At 39.8% G+C, this 15,965-nt stretch overlaps 1 protein-coding gene across 2 annotated transcripts in view; it reads left to right on the forward strand.

Annotated features, from left to right (window-relative positions):
• DCLK3 (doublecortin like kinase 3) overlaps positions 1-13,893 on the forward strand; it is a 32,222-nt gene extending 18,329 nt beyond the window's left edge. Inside the window, exons 3-5 of one of the 2 annotated variants that reach the window (XM_052793145.1) lie at positions 6,275-6,407; positions 7,333-7,500; positions 8,382-13,893. In XM_052793145.1, coding sequence (XP_052649105.1) covers positions 6,275-6,407; positions 7,333-7,500; positions 8,382-8,578 — 498 coding nt within the window. In that variant the 3' untranslated portion in view covers positions 8,579-13,893. The remainder of the gene's footprint in view (positions 1-6,274; positions 6,408-7,332; positions 7,501-8,381) is intronic. The other variant, XM_052793154.1, reaches the window with a different exon arrangement.
• Positions 13,894-15,965: the final 2,072 nt, after the last annotated feature.

The raw sequence follows: 15,965 nt of genomic DNA on the forward strand, positions 1-15,965 counted from the left end.
AGAAGGGTGGTGACTTGCGCTACAGAAACAAAATCTGTTTGACAGCTGGTGTGAAGACAGCTGCTCCGATTCCCTCCCATCTGGTAACAGAATCACCTCATTTAGGACTAGGTGTTCAGCAAGAAAACTTTTTTCTACCAAGGATGAGCAATGTGGTATGTTTGGTCCCAGAAAAGAAGCCAGTCGCTTCTTTGATGCTACATGGAGGACCAGAATTTGCTGGCAAGGTTTGTAGCTAAGGGACTGTTTAATTCTACAGGTGTTGGCATTTCTTGACTTGTGAGTGAAAAATTAATTTCAAAGTGTAGTAGTGTTTTTCCAAGTTACAGCTGTAAAAGATACAAAGTCACCTCCTTGCCCCCTTTTAGGGGGAAGGGCTAGGGTTGTATTTGGGATTGTATACTCATCTCCTTGTATGCTTCCCAAGCATACTAATGTGGTAGTTGTTTAGCACTCAGCTTCATTAATAATATCAGTGCGTGTCGTGGTTTAACCCCAGCTGGTAACTAAGCACCACGTAGCCGCTCACTCACTCTTCCCACCCAGTGGGATGGTGGAGAGAATCGGGGGAAAAAAAAGTAAAACTCGTGGGTTGAGATAAGAACAGTTTAATAGAACAGAAAGGAAGAAACTAATAATGATAATAATAACAGTAATAAAATGACAATAATAATAATAATAATAAAAGGATTGGAATATACAAAAGAAGTGATGCACAATGCAATTGCTCACCACTTGCTGACTGATGCCCAGTTCCTGAGCAGTGATACACCCTCCCCTGGCCAACTCGCCCCCAGTTTATATACTGGGCATGACATCACATGGTATGGAATATCCCTTTGGCCACTTTGGGTCAGCTGCCCTGGCTGTGTCCCCTCCCAACTTCTTGTGCCCCTCCAGCCTTCTTGCTGGCTGGGCATGAGAAGCTGAAAAGTCCTTGACTTAGTTTAAACATTCCTTTAGCAACAACTGAAAACATCAGTGTGTTAACATTATTCTCATAATGAACCCAAAACATAGCATTACACCAGCTACTAGGAAGACAATTAACTCTATCCCAGCCGAAACCAGGACACACTGTTACAGCTTTTTATGTGTTTGAGGTTTTTTCCTCCCCCCTTTCTCTCTCTCAAGTTTTCATATATGTAGGAGAACTTGAAGTATAGCCTTTCTGTCCTTTAACTTTGCTTTTGTGACACTATTTACATATATACAAAGCACTGTCAGAGGTTTCTGAGTTAAAAGCCTGTTTAACCAGTTACCTGTCAAGAGCTTTCAGTATGATAAACATACATAGGGAATTTTCTGTAAGATTTTTCATAGACATTCTTCTAGCTAGCAGCAAGGGATGCCTGAAACTCACAACGTGTAGGCAGTACTTTTTCTTTAGCTCTATTTCTAATGTACAAAACATCCCATGGGCTAGCTTGCTTTCATGACGTCTATAAGAAGAATCTGTGCTACCATATATATGTGCATACAGGGAAATATTAATGCTAGAAATCATCGTCTTAAACACCCTGATGGATTTCACAAGGTAGGTGTGAAAACATACAAGAGTATGAAGTACTGGGAGTCATCAACAGAGAGGAGAAAAGGAAAAGATTAGTTCATCCCTTCTTTGAAGATGAACTTGGCTTTGTATTAGTGTATTATAATCTTCTGGATGTGTGGCTGGGATAGCTAGAAATGCTCGGACAATATTCTGATATTATGCTATGGTGTCTGTATTTGAGAGAGTAGTGAGCAATTCTGACTGCCTTTAATCTAAGACTGCCAGATGCTGGCTTCCGTTGCAGTTGAAGGACAGAAGTAGTTGTATGGCCTAAACTGGTTGTCTATAGAAAGCTTACTGAATACTGGTCTTCCTTATCTGAATTAACTCTGTAGGCAGGTGAGACAAGGCAACACTTTAAAATGGACATTTGAAACCATTCTTTGTAGTCTTGAATGCAGAAACAGTAATAGGTGTCTTTTAGGTGTCACAGTAAGGCTAGTGTGTTCATTTAATGTTACCATTTTTGCTTTGTTCTCACCATTTCACAGAGCACATACTGTAGATGTCAGAGGCTAGATTTCTCTTGAGCAGGTTATACATTTCTGTGATACTGCTATGAGTAAGTAGTCTGGCGTCAGGAAGGAATAAAAGCAACCTGAGAAGCTTTTGTTTCTACAGTGAAGAATATTTGCATACTCAAGGTGATGCCAGGTGATGGAAGTGTAGACTGGAGAGTACAAAGATGGAGATGAAGGGAATGCTCACTCTGCCCGAGCTGACTTCGAGCTGATCTGAGCATAGTGTTAGTGAAGATGCTGAGGAGTTCTGGGCTGAGGTTTTCAGGTGTACTGACAGGTTACATGCTGTCTTTGAAATGATTGTCACAAAGCTGTGAAAATATACCCATGGTGCATGCTGTTCCTACCTGTTTGGTTCTTAAGTAAAATGAAAGCTCAGTGGTTTTGTCCTGGAAGAACAGATGGTGTGGTGTTGCCACCTTGTGCTGTGATGAGAGATTAGGAATCTGGCATCCCAAGAAAAGAAAAAGTACAACAGCGTATTTTAGAAAGCAAGACATTTCCTGCTGATTTTGGGATTGGGATTAAGACCAGTGTGTTCTCCACTCTCCCCACCCCCCTGCTGGTTTCTAAAAATTTATACAAATATTTCAGTATTATTTGTCTTAGTGCAGTAGCATGCAGGCTATTAGTTGAAATTCCACATGACCTAGTTTTCTTATATAATTTAAAAAGTGTTATTTATACAATAGGGCAATATATTCATGCTCATATTTTCATAATACATATAAAATTGAGTATTTAAATTGTGAGTTTTTGTAGCATTCTACCACTATTACCCCTGTTGTTAGAATATACATCCTGTGGATAGATGCTGCTCTAGAAAGTAACTGTTACCTCTAATTTATTTTTCATTTTTGTCAGCTGTTGTGTCCACAGTGCATCATGGCAAAAGTCATCATGAAGTTGACTAATGTAATAGAGAAAATGGTTATGGCATTTTAGCTTTCTGCTGTAGAAGTTTTGACTGCATGGTTGTAGTAAACTTTATTTTCAGTTTCATACTGAAAAATATTTTTTTTTTTTTTTTTAGAAAAAAAACCCCAAAATGTTTTGCTTAATCAAAACTAGAGTGCTTGTATTTTCTATAAAGAAGATAAAAAGGGATTAGTAAGTTATGATGTTTTATTTTGTAATGCAAGACTTTTTCTAAAAAACAAAAAAAAAGGAAAAAACCCAAAACTTTTTGCTTAATGAAAATTGGATGAATGCTTACAGTTTCTGTAACGATGGTGAACAGGGATTACTCAGCTGCACTGTAGGAGAGCAAATTTTGTCCCATCTGTGCCCTTAGTTGTCTTGTAAAAGAGACTGTCTTTAATTTTTTACTTTCTCAAGTACTGTCTGATGGCAAAGTATGAGACGTTAAAATATGGAGTATACCTGTTGCATTATACTCCAGTTTGTCTATTCAAAACTGGAGTCCAGATTTCCTTGGCTTCCTTGTAGACATTTTAGCTGCTGATCTGTTCCCCATAGTTTCAGAGACAGACCGTTTTTCATTTAAAGCAAATTCATGACATTTTTTACCCCTTAAAGAATATTTGAATAACAGTCACCAGTATTAAGAATACTGATGTGTTTAATTATACTGCTACATTCTTCATGACTTGGCCTTTGAATATAGAATCATAGAATAGTTTGGGTTGGAAGGGACCTTTAAAGGTCATCTAGTCCAACCCCCCCTGCAATGAGCAGGGACATATTTAACTAGATCAGGTTGCTCAGAGCCCCATCCAACCTGACCTTGAACGTTTCTGAGGATGGGGCATCCACAACCTCTCTGGGCAACCTGTTCCAGTGCCTCACCACCCTCATCATAAAAAATTTCTTCCTTCTATCTAGTCTGAATCTACCCTCCTTTAGTTTAAAACCATTGCCCCTTGTCTTATTGCTACAGGCCCTACTAAAAAGCCTGTCCCTATCTTTCTTATAAGCCCCCTTTAAGTATTGAAAAGTCACAATAAGGTCTCCCCAGAGCCTTCTCTTCTCCAGCCTGAATAACCCCAACTCTCTCAGCCTGTCTTCACAACAGAGGTGTTCCAGCCCTCTGATCATCTTTGTGGCTCTCCTCTGGACCTGCTCCAACAGGTCTATGTCTTTCCTGTGCTGGGGACCCCAGAGCTGAATGCAGTACTGCAGGTGGCGTCTCATGAGAGTGGAGTAGAGGGGGAGAATCATAGAATCATAGAATCATTTCGGTTGGAAAAGACCTTCAAGATCATCAAGTCCAACCATTAACCATGCCCCCTAAACCATGCCCTGGAGTACCCTATCCACTCGCTTTTTGAATACCTCCAGGGATGGTGACTCAACCACTTCCCTGGGCAGCCCATTCCAATGTTTGACAACCCTCTCAGTAAAAAAATTTTTCCTAATATCTAACCTAAATCTCCCTTGCCTCAACTTGAGGCCATTTCCCCTTGTCCTATCTCCAGACACCTGACAGAAGAGACCAACACCCTCCTCACTACAACCCCCTTTCAGGTAGTTGTAGAGAGCGATAAGGTCTCCCCTCAGCCTCCTCTTTTCTAGACTGAACAACCCCAGATCCCTCAGCCGCTCCTCATAAGACTTGTGCTCAAGGCCCCTCACCAACTTGGTTGCCCTTCTCTGGACACGCTCAAGCAGCTCAATGTCTTTCCTGTAGTGAGGGGCCCAAAACTGAACACAGTACTCGAGGTGCGGCCTCACCAGTGCCGAGTACAGGGGAACAACCACCTCCCTGTTCCTGCTGGCCACACTGTTCCTGATACAGGCCAGGATGCGATTGGCCTTCTTGGCCACCTGGGCACACTGCTGGCTCATATTCAGCCAGCTGTCAACCAGCACCCCCAGGTCTTTCTCTGCCGGGCAGCTTTCCAGCCACTCTTCCCCAAGCCTGTAGCGCTGCATGGGGTTGCCGTGACCGAAGTGCAGGACCCGGCACTTGGCCGTGTTAAACTTCATACAATTGGCCTCAGCCCATCGATCCAGCCTGTCCAGATCTCTTTGTAGAGCCTCCCTACCCTCAAGCAGATCGACCCTGCCTCCCAACTTGGTGTTGTCTGCAAACTTGCTGAGGGTGCACTCAATCCCCTCATCCAAATCATCAATAAAGATATTAAACAGAACAGGGCCCAACACCGAGCCCTGGGGAACACCACTCGTGACCCGCCGCCAGCTGGATTTCACCCCATTCACCACTACCCTCTGGGCTCGGCCATCCAGCCAGTATCACCTCCCTCGACTTCCTGGCCATGATACTTTTGATGCAGCTCAGGATATGGTTGGCTTTCTGGGCTCCAAACATGTATTGCTGGCTCATGTTGAGCTTCTTGTCAACCAACACCCCCAAGTCCTTCTGTGCAGGGCTGCTGTCAATCCCTTCATCCCCCAGCCTGTATTGATACCAGGGGCTGCCCCAGCCCAGGTGCAGGACCTTGCACTTGGCCTTGTTGAACCTCAGGAGGTTCACATGGGCCCACTTCTTAAGCTTGTCTGGGTCCCTCTGGATGGCATCCCATCCCTCAGGTGTGTTGACTGCACCACTCAGCTTGGTGTCATCTGCAAACTTGCTGAGGGTGCACTTGATCCCACTCTCTCTGTCATTGATGTATTTTGTTTCTGAAAATAATGTTTCATTAACTGTATTACAGATTAATGCTAAAGACCCATGCATACAAAATTAGAATGGGAAGAAGTGTTTTGATTACTTTCCAGGTGGATGTAGGAGATGGGAACTGCTGAAAAGACCGATTTAGGAGGACGTTGTGCATGGATCCATTTCTCCAACTCTTACTATGTGATGATTGTGACTTATTTATTTTCAGGGCAGCAGGTAGAGTAGCAGAGTAATTTGTAAAGAAAGTAAAGCTTTTGTTTGTTTTGGATTTTTTCTTTTTTGTTAGACTGGTATGATGGAGATATGCTTTTCAAGTGACACTGTAAACTCAGTGTAACAGAGTTAGTAGAGCAAAGGGGTTGTTTTTTTTTCCATTATTGCTTGTCCTCTTAAATATATGCGCCCTCTTAGTATATGGGGGGGAAAAAAACCACTTTCTGAATACTGTTTATCAAAATACTGTTTCCATTTCATGTTGCTTTACTTGAAGGTGCTATTATTAGAACATCTTCGTTTATTATTAACTACTTCCTTTATCTTTTGCTGTCTTAAAATGCATCTGGACTAAATATATGTATTTTTTGTTGCGTGTAGGTTCAGCATAATGCAGATAAGTCTACTACACTGAAACTAGCAGATTTTGGCCTTGCAAAGCAAGTTACAAAACCCATATTTACTGTGTGTGGAACACCAACGTATGTTGCCCCCGAAATACTTGCTGAGAAGGGTGAGTGCATATATACGTAATTTGTTGTAAATCATACGATTACTCTGCACTTTCTAATCATGGATATATTCCAGAATGTTTAAGCCTACTGATATGTCTTTACAGGGTAGGAGGTTGGCTAGCAGTGTAATCTGTGAAAGGAAAGGAAACCTTTTAGCTTTTGACAAACACAAGCATGACATCAGTCATGTTTGCATTATTAATGTCTATGGTAATATAACACTGATTTCCAAGCAGATAAGCTGTAAAATATCATAGATGGTAATTGCTGAAGTGGGGAAATGAACAAAAGCTCATGTTGCAACCTGAGGCTAGTCAGCCCCATTTCATGACTGTAACCCAAAAAACTTTCCAAGGCCCCTAATGATGCAAAAACATTGTGAACATATATGTTAAACTTACGTAAGAAGCCAAAACATGTTCTGCATCAGATGAAATTTTGGAAGTATCATATCCAAAAAGATTCAGACCTGGAAAGGAGTCGGTTTTGTTGATGACTCAAGGAAAGGTATTTATGGTTTTTGTTCTGCGGAGCTGGGTTGCACATCTCCAGTTATATCCAATTTCAATGGAAACTTGGCACTCTTAGTGCTTTTTCAAAGGGAATCTGAGGAGAACTATTTTAGAAATATATGCTGTGTTTTCTCAATTAGTCTCCAGTTGACACTGGCCTTGTGAGACAGTGTTTGTGAAACATGTTGAAGAAGAGAGGCACTTTGTGAGAGCTGTAGTTATTAACAGGCAGAGCAGCTCAGCTTGTAAGCATGGTGTACCAGCCACTTATTCTTCTGCTGACCTCATCTTTTTGAGAAACTGAGCAGAGCTTGTGTGTCTCTTGGAAAACAGAATGAAAAAGAAAGAGTTCTCTACCAGTTGTGAGTTTTCTTTCTAAAACAGGACTTTTGGTTTGTCTTTTCTTCCTTAGGCTATGGGCTCGAAGTAGATATGTGGGCAGCTGGAGTGATCCTTTACATTCTGCTCTGTGGTTTTCCCCCTTTTCGCAGTCAGGAACGTGACCAGGAAGAGCTGTTTCAGATCATACAGCTGGGTCACTATGAGTTCCTTTCCCCATACTGGGACAATATTTCTGCAGGTAAGATTCAGCATGTATAGCAGATCTGAGAAGTGACAGACTTCTTCCTGAAGTGGGAAGAACACCCTTTTGTTCAGGACAGTGAGCTCAATGAGCTTGGGGGTGTCTTACAGGTCTCTTTTGTGTGATTCTGTGTTTGCTTTAAATCTGAATTTAGTCCTCTGGTAGTATGGATGGCTGTGAATCTGAATAGTAGGTCTGATTGATTTAATTGATTGCTCCCTTTCTGAGGCAAGAGCAAGGTTTTCCTCACCTTGCTTATATGAATTGTCTCTGTGGAAAAAGGTACCAAAATAATCTCCAGGTTTATGCTAGATTGTGAAGTTGTATGCAAAAATCCTAAAAGCTGAGAATGAAATCCTTGCTCTGCAGAACGCAGTGTGGATTTTTCTATTGAGATCAACGGGGTCTGCATGTAGTAGTTTTTTCCTTCTTATAGGCTAGTACAGTGTCTTTTGTGTACTCTTCAAAATCGGAAACCGGAAAACCCCTCTCTTCCTATACAGTCTTTTTAAAGAAAATGCTCAACAGCATTCTACGACTTTTGTGCTCCTTGAGGGATGAGATACCCAATGCGAACTCCTGTGAATCTGAACACCTAGCCTGATGCCTTCAGCATGCTTTCAAGATTAAATTCCCTTCACTTTCTCCTCTCTTTCTGAAGGGGAGAATGATATCAGTAAAAGATATGCTGGAGATTTAACGTCTTCTGTCACTAGTTCTAAATTCAGTTGTTAGAGTATCTCCTGGGGGTAGTCACAAAAGTCATTATGGTAAAATTAATAAGACAAAATAAAAAGGACTTTTTGTATAGGTGTAACTGTCAGCTTCATTACGTCACTGTTCTTCTCCCTTCCCTCCTTTTCTTTCTTTCATAATAGCAGCAAAAGACCTCATAACCAGGCTGTTGATAGTGGATCCCCAGAAGCGCTACACAGCACGACAAGTGCTTCAGCACCCTTGGATCAGAACAGCTGGAAAAACTAACGGCAGAAATTTGCAGAGGGAAGTGACAATAAACATCGAGCGTCATTTCCGGGCCCAGCGCCGGAAGGAAGTTGTGGATGAGGACACATGAAATGTCTTTAAGCTCTTTTAGTCTTCTTTTTATTGAATAACAAATTATTCATGTTTTCTTTTCTAAATTAATTGGGCCTTTAGTGTATAGCTGTTGCTGGCCATTGCCATGCCTTTTTTTTTTTTTTTTTTTTTTGATTCTGAGATTCTGAAGGACAGAGATCAAATTTGCATCTACTTCCCTCTGATGTTACTTGGGAGTCTCTCTGCTGACAGCAGTGGGGACTAGATATTTCCTGGAGGGTATCTATTATTTTTCTTTTAATACTGATTTGGGCTTTTACATTATGTATCTCTTAGATGACAAATATTTGCTTCTGTGGCTGACACTACCGATGACTGTGAAATGTTTTCTTTTGTCTCATTTTGTATGATAACTTCCAGAAGTTTTGTGTTTATAATGTTTTGTGTTTATAATGTTTTCAAAATAGCTGTCTGCATACACATCCTGCACTAATTCTCTAAACTGTCTTTTCACCAGTTCTTGCTAGCAATAGAGAAGGTGAAGGAATTTAAAAAAAAGTAAATATATTCTTTAGCTGTAGGATATGTTAAATAAGCAGCAAGATACTATTTATTAAGTTGTGAGGGAAGAAAAATCTTTATAGACTAAATCGGCTATTTTATGATATCTCACTTGGCAACATCTTTCATTGGATGTTCTCATGGACAGAGCAATAGACTGTACAATGATTCTGTGAAAACTATGGTAGTGCTGTCCAGCATGGTAGTTTTGTTTATGAGAAGAAGTAGGAAGATATCATGGCTGATACCTTTTCAAGACTGTAATAACAGCTTTCAAAGTGCTTTTCTTCCTACTCTGGGAAGTAGGAAGTCAAGCAATTCTAAGGGAACTTTGGTTCTTTTCCCAAAGGTGTATTTATGGAATGATAACCCAAGTGTTTTTTCATACTTATTTTTTTCTTAGGAGACATCCTCATGCATCTGTGGCTCTTCTGCGCTGATGGAGAAGAGAAAGCTGGGAATCTGCTTTTGTGACTTAAGTTAACCCTTACCTTCATGGTTCCCCTTTCATCAATACACTTCACAGCTGAATTGCTTTTATACACTTTTTCAGTGTAGTTTAGCAATTGTTTGGTTGTTTGGTTTTGGTTTTGGTTTTTTTTTTTTTTTTTTCCCCTGTTGCCTTCTCTGGGGACTCTTTCTCCTTGCTTCCATGAGAATGGGCAATGCAATGAAATTACATTAAAATTCAACTTGCGGAAAAACAACAACTTGTTGGCTATGGAAAGGTCTCCCGGGGGAAGTGTCAGATTCTTCATTGCATATGTTTTTTGTAATTTGATTGGATGCATTTTTAAAGAAATCCTGGGGGGAAAAATACAGTCCTGAGAAGGGCCATGACCTAGAACAGCTTTTGAATCTCAGAATTTTTGGTTAACTAATCAAATCCAAAAAGCACTTGAGTTGTCTGTTTTTTATAATGCTTTGTCCACAAGTTCCATGCACTAGCAAATAATATCGATGTTAAAATATCAGTGGTATTAGCATTGAATTCATAGCTTGTAGAAATGAATGAGGGTATTCTACAGTTGCAGAGCTGCTGCTCTGCCTATGTATTTCATAATGAGAAATGTCAGAAACATTTCAGAATCAGTAGAACATTTTCATAACTATATGAACCAGAATGTTCTTTTTGGTGAGTGCTAATATTTTGTGTGAACTTTCTGAATTACCAAAATGTGTGGGGTACTGTCATCATGTTTGTGTTTCAACTTGTGACTGTTTTGCTGCAAAAATGATGGATGAAAGTAGAGACAACTTGGCTCTTAAAAGAGAATTGCACTTTCGATTGAACTGGCTTATTTTTAATACATATTAGTATAAGACTTGCTGTGGAGTTCAAGAATTTGTGAAACAAACCAGTCAAATCTTTACTGTATGCCCAACCAGTATCTATATGATATGTCGTTCTTCTCCTTTAGAGGCCCTGAGTCAGGAAGACTTTCCCTTTTCCTGAAAACAAGAATGGATTTAAGTGCTTTCCTGAGTTAAGGCTATGTGTAACCTAATATTCTAAAAGCATTGCGTGGTCTTTGAGTACTAGTAATAACTTCTCCTCTGTTAATTTAAATCTATTTTGGATAGGAAACTGTGGAAAAATAGCTTCTGACTTGCAATATTATATTTTGTAATTATCTTATTTTTAATATAGTCATTTAGGAATAAAGTTTGAAGTGACAAAAAAATATTTTATCGGCAGTGAATCTGACAGTTTGGAGATTGTTATGAGTTGCCTTTTTCACCTTTAAGAACCTGTCTACAGCCATAAGAGACATAGTGCAGAAGATAGAGAATTTACTTGTAATGAATATAAAAGTAAGTATTTTTTCAAAGATTTTGTTTTTCTCTCACATTCTCTGGGTCCCAGACAGACTAAATATGGACTGTGCTGTGTACTGTCACCGCATTGCATCTGTAAGTACAGACCGTGTTGTGGCAGTGCTGAGGGACTGGTTTGTTGGTGTTGCTAATAGACATTTGGCATTAGGCCCTCCTTCTTTAGGTTGGAGGCTGAAAAAGCTTCCAGGTTCTTCTCAGGGTTTTTGCCTTTTTCTTTCTTTCTCCTACTTAGATATTCCTTTTCTCCCATTGCTTGCAGAGTTCTTGCTCTACCTCTGCGCTGTTCTAAGGAGTCTAGGTCCCCAGTCGTTATGGTTTAAGTTGCTTGAAGCAGTGAGAACACATACAATTTTGGAGAGCTCAGCTTCAAGCATTGCTTGCTGATGTTGAAAGTTAGTAAGATTAAAGAGGACTCAGATGGAAAAAAAGGTGAATATCCCTTATTGGTCTCAAAGATCTCCAGTGTCCCCTCATCTCCTATTGCCTTTTCTCAAGCTTTTCTCTTCCCACTGTATGACATTCCAACACAGACCTGATCTTTACGCTCTGTAAGATAGTTTCTGATACATGAACCAAATTCATACTCTAGGGACGAGAATTTTTGCTGTTCTTGCTTCCTTTCCTGAGATTTTTCTAAAGATTACTGTCTCCTTGGGTTCTACAGTCATCTTCCCCTTACGCTTGCATTTCTTGATTGGTTCTGTAGTCTACAGGAAGTCTGAGGAAGCTCAAAGCTGGGGAAGATTAAAGTCTCACAGAGACCAAGTTCTTGCTGATTCCTTAGGAAGAAGAAATATCCCTCCTTGCCCTTCATTAAATCTTTGTGATTTAGACTCTTATATGGCCTTATATTCCACTGAAAGTAAAACAAGTTACAGTGTCCCTAGCTCCTTAGATACTAACAACGAAGAAAGTCAGAATATATCACCAAGAAAAACAAACAAAAAAACCCCCAAAGCTAATTCATATTGCAGACCTCAATAGAAAACATCCACTTACAGAGGATTTGCGAAGTCTAAGGCAACAGAAGGGAAGAACCCGTTTGTTTCCTGCAAGCTTTTGCAAATCAGCTGAGTAGGAATTCTTTCATGCCTCTTAAAAGTGTTGGTTGATTTCCTATCTCACAGCCAGAGATGCTGACTGAGCTCTAGTTATTCCAGGGTTATTTCATTACTACCTGGTATTGACATTGCAAAATTTTTCTCAATTTAGAAACCAGAGACCTTGACTCTCCATCATCTTTACCCATAGGCTTGGCTATTCTCTAGTTGGTTGCAGTTTTTAAGCACACTCTCATATCTTCATGCCCTAACTGTAAGACTTCTCAGACTTTTGAGGCACCAAGATCCAAACACATAGAATTGGGTTATCAGTATTTCATTTCCTAGTGACACACATGCCTCATAGAGTTGCTTTATTATTATTTTTTTTTTTTTATTACTGGGTCAGCACTTTAAAGCATAGTCAAAACTTTCAACTACAGTAGTGACAAAGATGGTCACTGCAGGATAGCTGGGGTCTATGTGAGGATGTGCTACTCCCAGAGATCAGCCAAGAAGTCCTATGAAGCATTTTGAGCATCCTTGAAAGCCAGTGTTACTAGCTTTGTGCATCATAAACTTTCCTTGGCTGTGTTAGGAATTTCTGAACGTTAAGTCCAGGCTTTTAGTGACTGCCTGTGGACTGACAAACTAAGTAGTAGCTCCCTCCAGTGGTAGACTTTCCGCTGTCTAAAGATAAAGTGGTCCCTGGATGTCCCCCTCCATTTGTCCACCAAGGTCAACTTCACTTTCATGTATGCTATTCCATTTCGTTGATCCTAGACCTCACCTACCTATTTTATATTACCAGTCATCTACCTACTGTCATCTACCTCTCTTCTCTTGGATGACTCCCATTACTGAAAGACGGTGAAATCTTCACAAATTAATATGTTTTTCCTCAGGAAATTCTGGCCTTAGAAATGGGAAATAGGAATGGACCCACTGCAGGAAATGAGCAAAAATTTTCTGAAGTATTTAGGCATCTGAAAGTGTGCAAGAGATACTAGTGTTTCACACTGCATAGTGCATAACTGCCTTAAAATGAACAATGGGAATTTGGTCCTTGCTTGTATTGTTAGTCACCTAATATCTAAAAATGTGTCCCCAAGAGGCTTGTGATTGAAACTTGGCAGTACAGTAGAGACTGTTTCCTCTGAGACACAGACGCTTTAACTTCTTTTATTCAGGGATCCCTCTTCTTCATCTAAGATTGTTTAGCTACGCTGTGGAATAGCTGAACTCAAACCCCATTAAATCTGCCATCTCTATTCTGACTGGCATTATAGGTGGGCATTCCATATCTCTGTTACTGCAATTTTTTGGCTGTAGGGTGAAAGAGGGATAGTGGGATGTTACCCTCCGAGCTTGGGCCTTTTGGGTTATGGTCCTATTGTGAAAGTGAAATTTCCAGAGCTGACTGCTTGCTTTTCTGCAAGTATCCAGATTTGGGGTGGTATTCAGTCTGCTTGAGAATATAGTAAATTTGCTGTGCTTATGAGCTGATCTTCCCAAAGACAAGTTAGTTATCAGTCTGAAGTCTTTCTCTTACCATTTCTTCTGTCGCCTAGAGTTCTCTTTAAATTAAGCAATGTATGGAAAATGTTTTTTATGTTTCTGGGCATGCATTTTTCTGTCCTCTCTGAGTCTACCAGTACAAATCTTTACTGTTGACATTCTTGCTCCTGAAGGGAATATGGGCACTTTAACTGGGCTGACAGTGTATATTGGCTCTGTTTGTTCTACAATATGATTTATTTGCAACTAGGCTGAAGATATCATTTTCTAAATTAAAATATGTTATAGACTTCAGCAGAAAAGTGGCTGTTCCTCCCCACCCCAATAAAGGCAAAGTATTTAGTGGATGTTATACTTCAATATTCTTTCCAATAAATTGGGAAACAATTGCATAGCCAAGTATTTTGAGATTTTTTTTTTTTCTTCTGATAATTCATCTATTTGGGAAATGCTTGTTTTGAAAGGTTTGCAGTTTCATTAAGTATTGTGTGTACTTTCATTTACACTTAGAAGGACCCATTCTAGTGCTGCAGTCCTTTGAATACTTACAGATGTGTTTTTCTTTGCTGCTGCATGTCATCCCATCAAAACCAACACAATTCTTTGCAAAACTGGAACTGAGATTCATTCTAACACCATTTTTGTCCCTGTACTGCATTAATCATGTCTGCTATGATGTTAGAGCAATCATGACAAGCAGAGCTAGCTTCATTGAAGCTTAATACACACAGAACTGAATTCTCCCATCATTAATTCTTATTCTGTAAAATTCAAGTTTGTTTAGAAAAAGATTTGCATTATTTGTGGAAACAGGCATCCTAGTTGAAAGAGTTGATTGCAAAAGTGGCTTTTTCAAAGGACACGTTTTCTTAGTAGCTTGTGTATATTTTCATTCTGTTATTAAAAATGGTGTTTTCCTGCAGGCCTGCAGTATCAGCTGAAGCAGTAGAAATAAAAAAATGTTTTCTGGATGTCAGCATGTGTGATAAAGTGGCTACCAGTGAGAATTAGTACAACTCTCATTTATTACATATTGGTACTCAAAGAGGCGGCAGCCTCCTCACTACTCTTAGAATAACTGTAGACAGTTAGAAATGACTGACTTATGATAATCACACAATTTTTTTGCTCTGCATTTACATGGTATGTATAGGCAGCTAATTAAATCTGATTTAATGATTTGCTGTTAGGAGTGGGATTCAGCTGTGTTTCATATGTCACTAGTAGTTAAAGTCAGAGTCCAGCAATATTTTTTTTAAAAACTGGGCCATTAAAGTTGTCACTGCTACATGCTATTTCTTTGGAAAAGAAGAGATGACCCCTTGTATCGTCCAAATTGCTGATTAATTCTGTTGCCTTGAGTTACAAACAGATGATGTATTCCTGCAGAATTTTATCTTTTGAAATTAGAGCTGTTTTGGTAATGTAGCAATTGGAAAAACAAAAAAAAGTAAAGCTAATAACCTTAAACTGTCTCTGGAAATATATTTTGTTTTCTGAATTCAGAAAATGAAACAAAGAGCTGGAACCATCTAAAGATTTAGAGAAATGCAGGATTATTCCTGTAGTAAGTGTTTCAGCAATTCAAGCAATAAGAATATTTGACCTAGCGAGAACACCGAGCCATGCAGTACATTGCTAGAGATAAGTAGGTGCTACAACAGTCAACTTCCAAAAGTGTTTGAAATTGCTATATTGCATAGGGAGTGCAGGACTGAATAAGGGGTGCTCCTTCTAATCACTGGGAAAATGTGATGCATCATAAACAAAAGGTTATTCCTGCATCGTCGTTGCTGTGTTAGTTGGTAAAGCTTTCTCAATTTCAGTGACAACCGTTGTATTGTAAGAAGGCATCATTTCTCATGAAGAATTTCAGTGTAAAACATTTTAGATAATCTTTACTTGTCAAGGATTTCAGCAATGAAGACAAGTTTTCTAGAAAATGGAAGTGTATGATCGTTAACTGCTATGGTAAGTTGTTAAGCAAACCTTATTGCTGGATTTTCAAAAAGAATGCAATTTTGTGACCCAGAGCATTTGCAACTACCCAGCTTGCAATGTTGACAGCTTTAATGACATTGTAATGCTTCAGCATATAAACTTATTATTTGACAGACTCAGAAGAAACCTATGTGCTTAGTGTAAGGATGGAACTAAATAGGTCTGGCTGAGATGGAGTTAATTCTCCCCGTAGCAGCCCTCATAGTGCTGTGCTCTGCATTGGTAGCTAGAAAGGTGTTGGTAACACACCAGTGTTTTGGCTACTGCTGAGCAGTGCTGGCACAGCATCAAGGCTGTCTTCCCCACATTTTCACCCCCCTCCACGGCAGGCTGGGGCTGGGCAAGGTCTTGGGAGGGGACATAGCCAGGACAGCTGACCTAAACTAACCAAACAGATATTCCATACCATGTGACATCAGCTCAGATATAAAAGCTAAGTAAAGGGAGACGGGAGCGGGGCATTTT

Source organism: Harpia harpyja, chromosome 1 (assembly GCF_026419915.1).
Source record: "Harpia harpyja isolate bHarHar1 chromosome 1, bHarHar1 primary haplotype, whole genome shotgun sequence".
NCBI lineage: Eukaryota > Metazoa > Chordata > Aves > Accipitriformes > Accipitridae > Harpia > Harpia harpyja.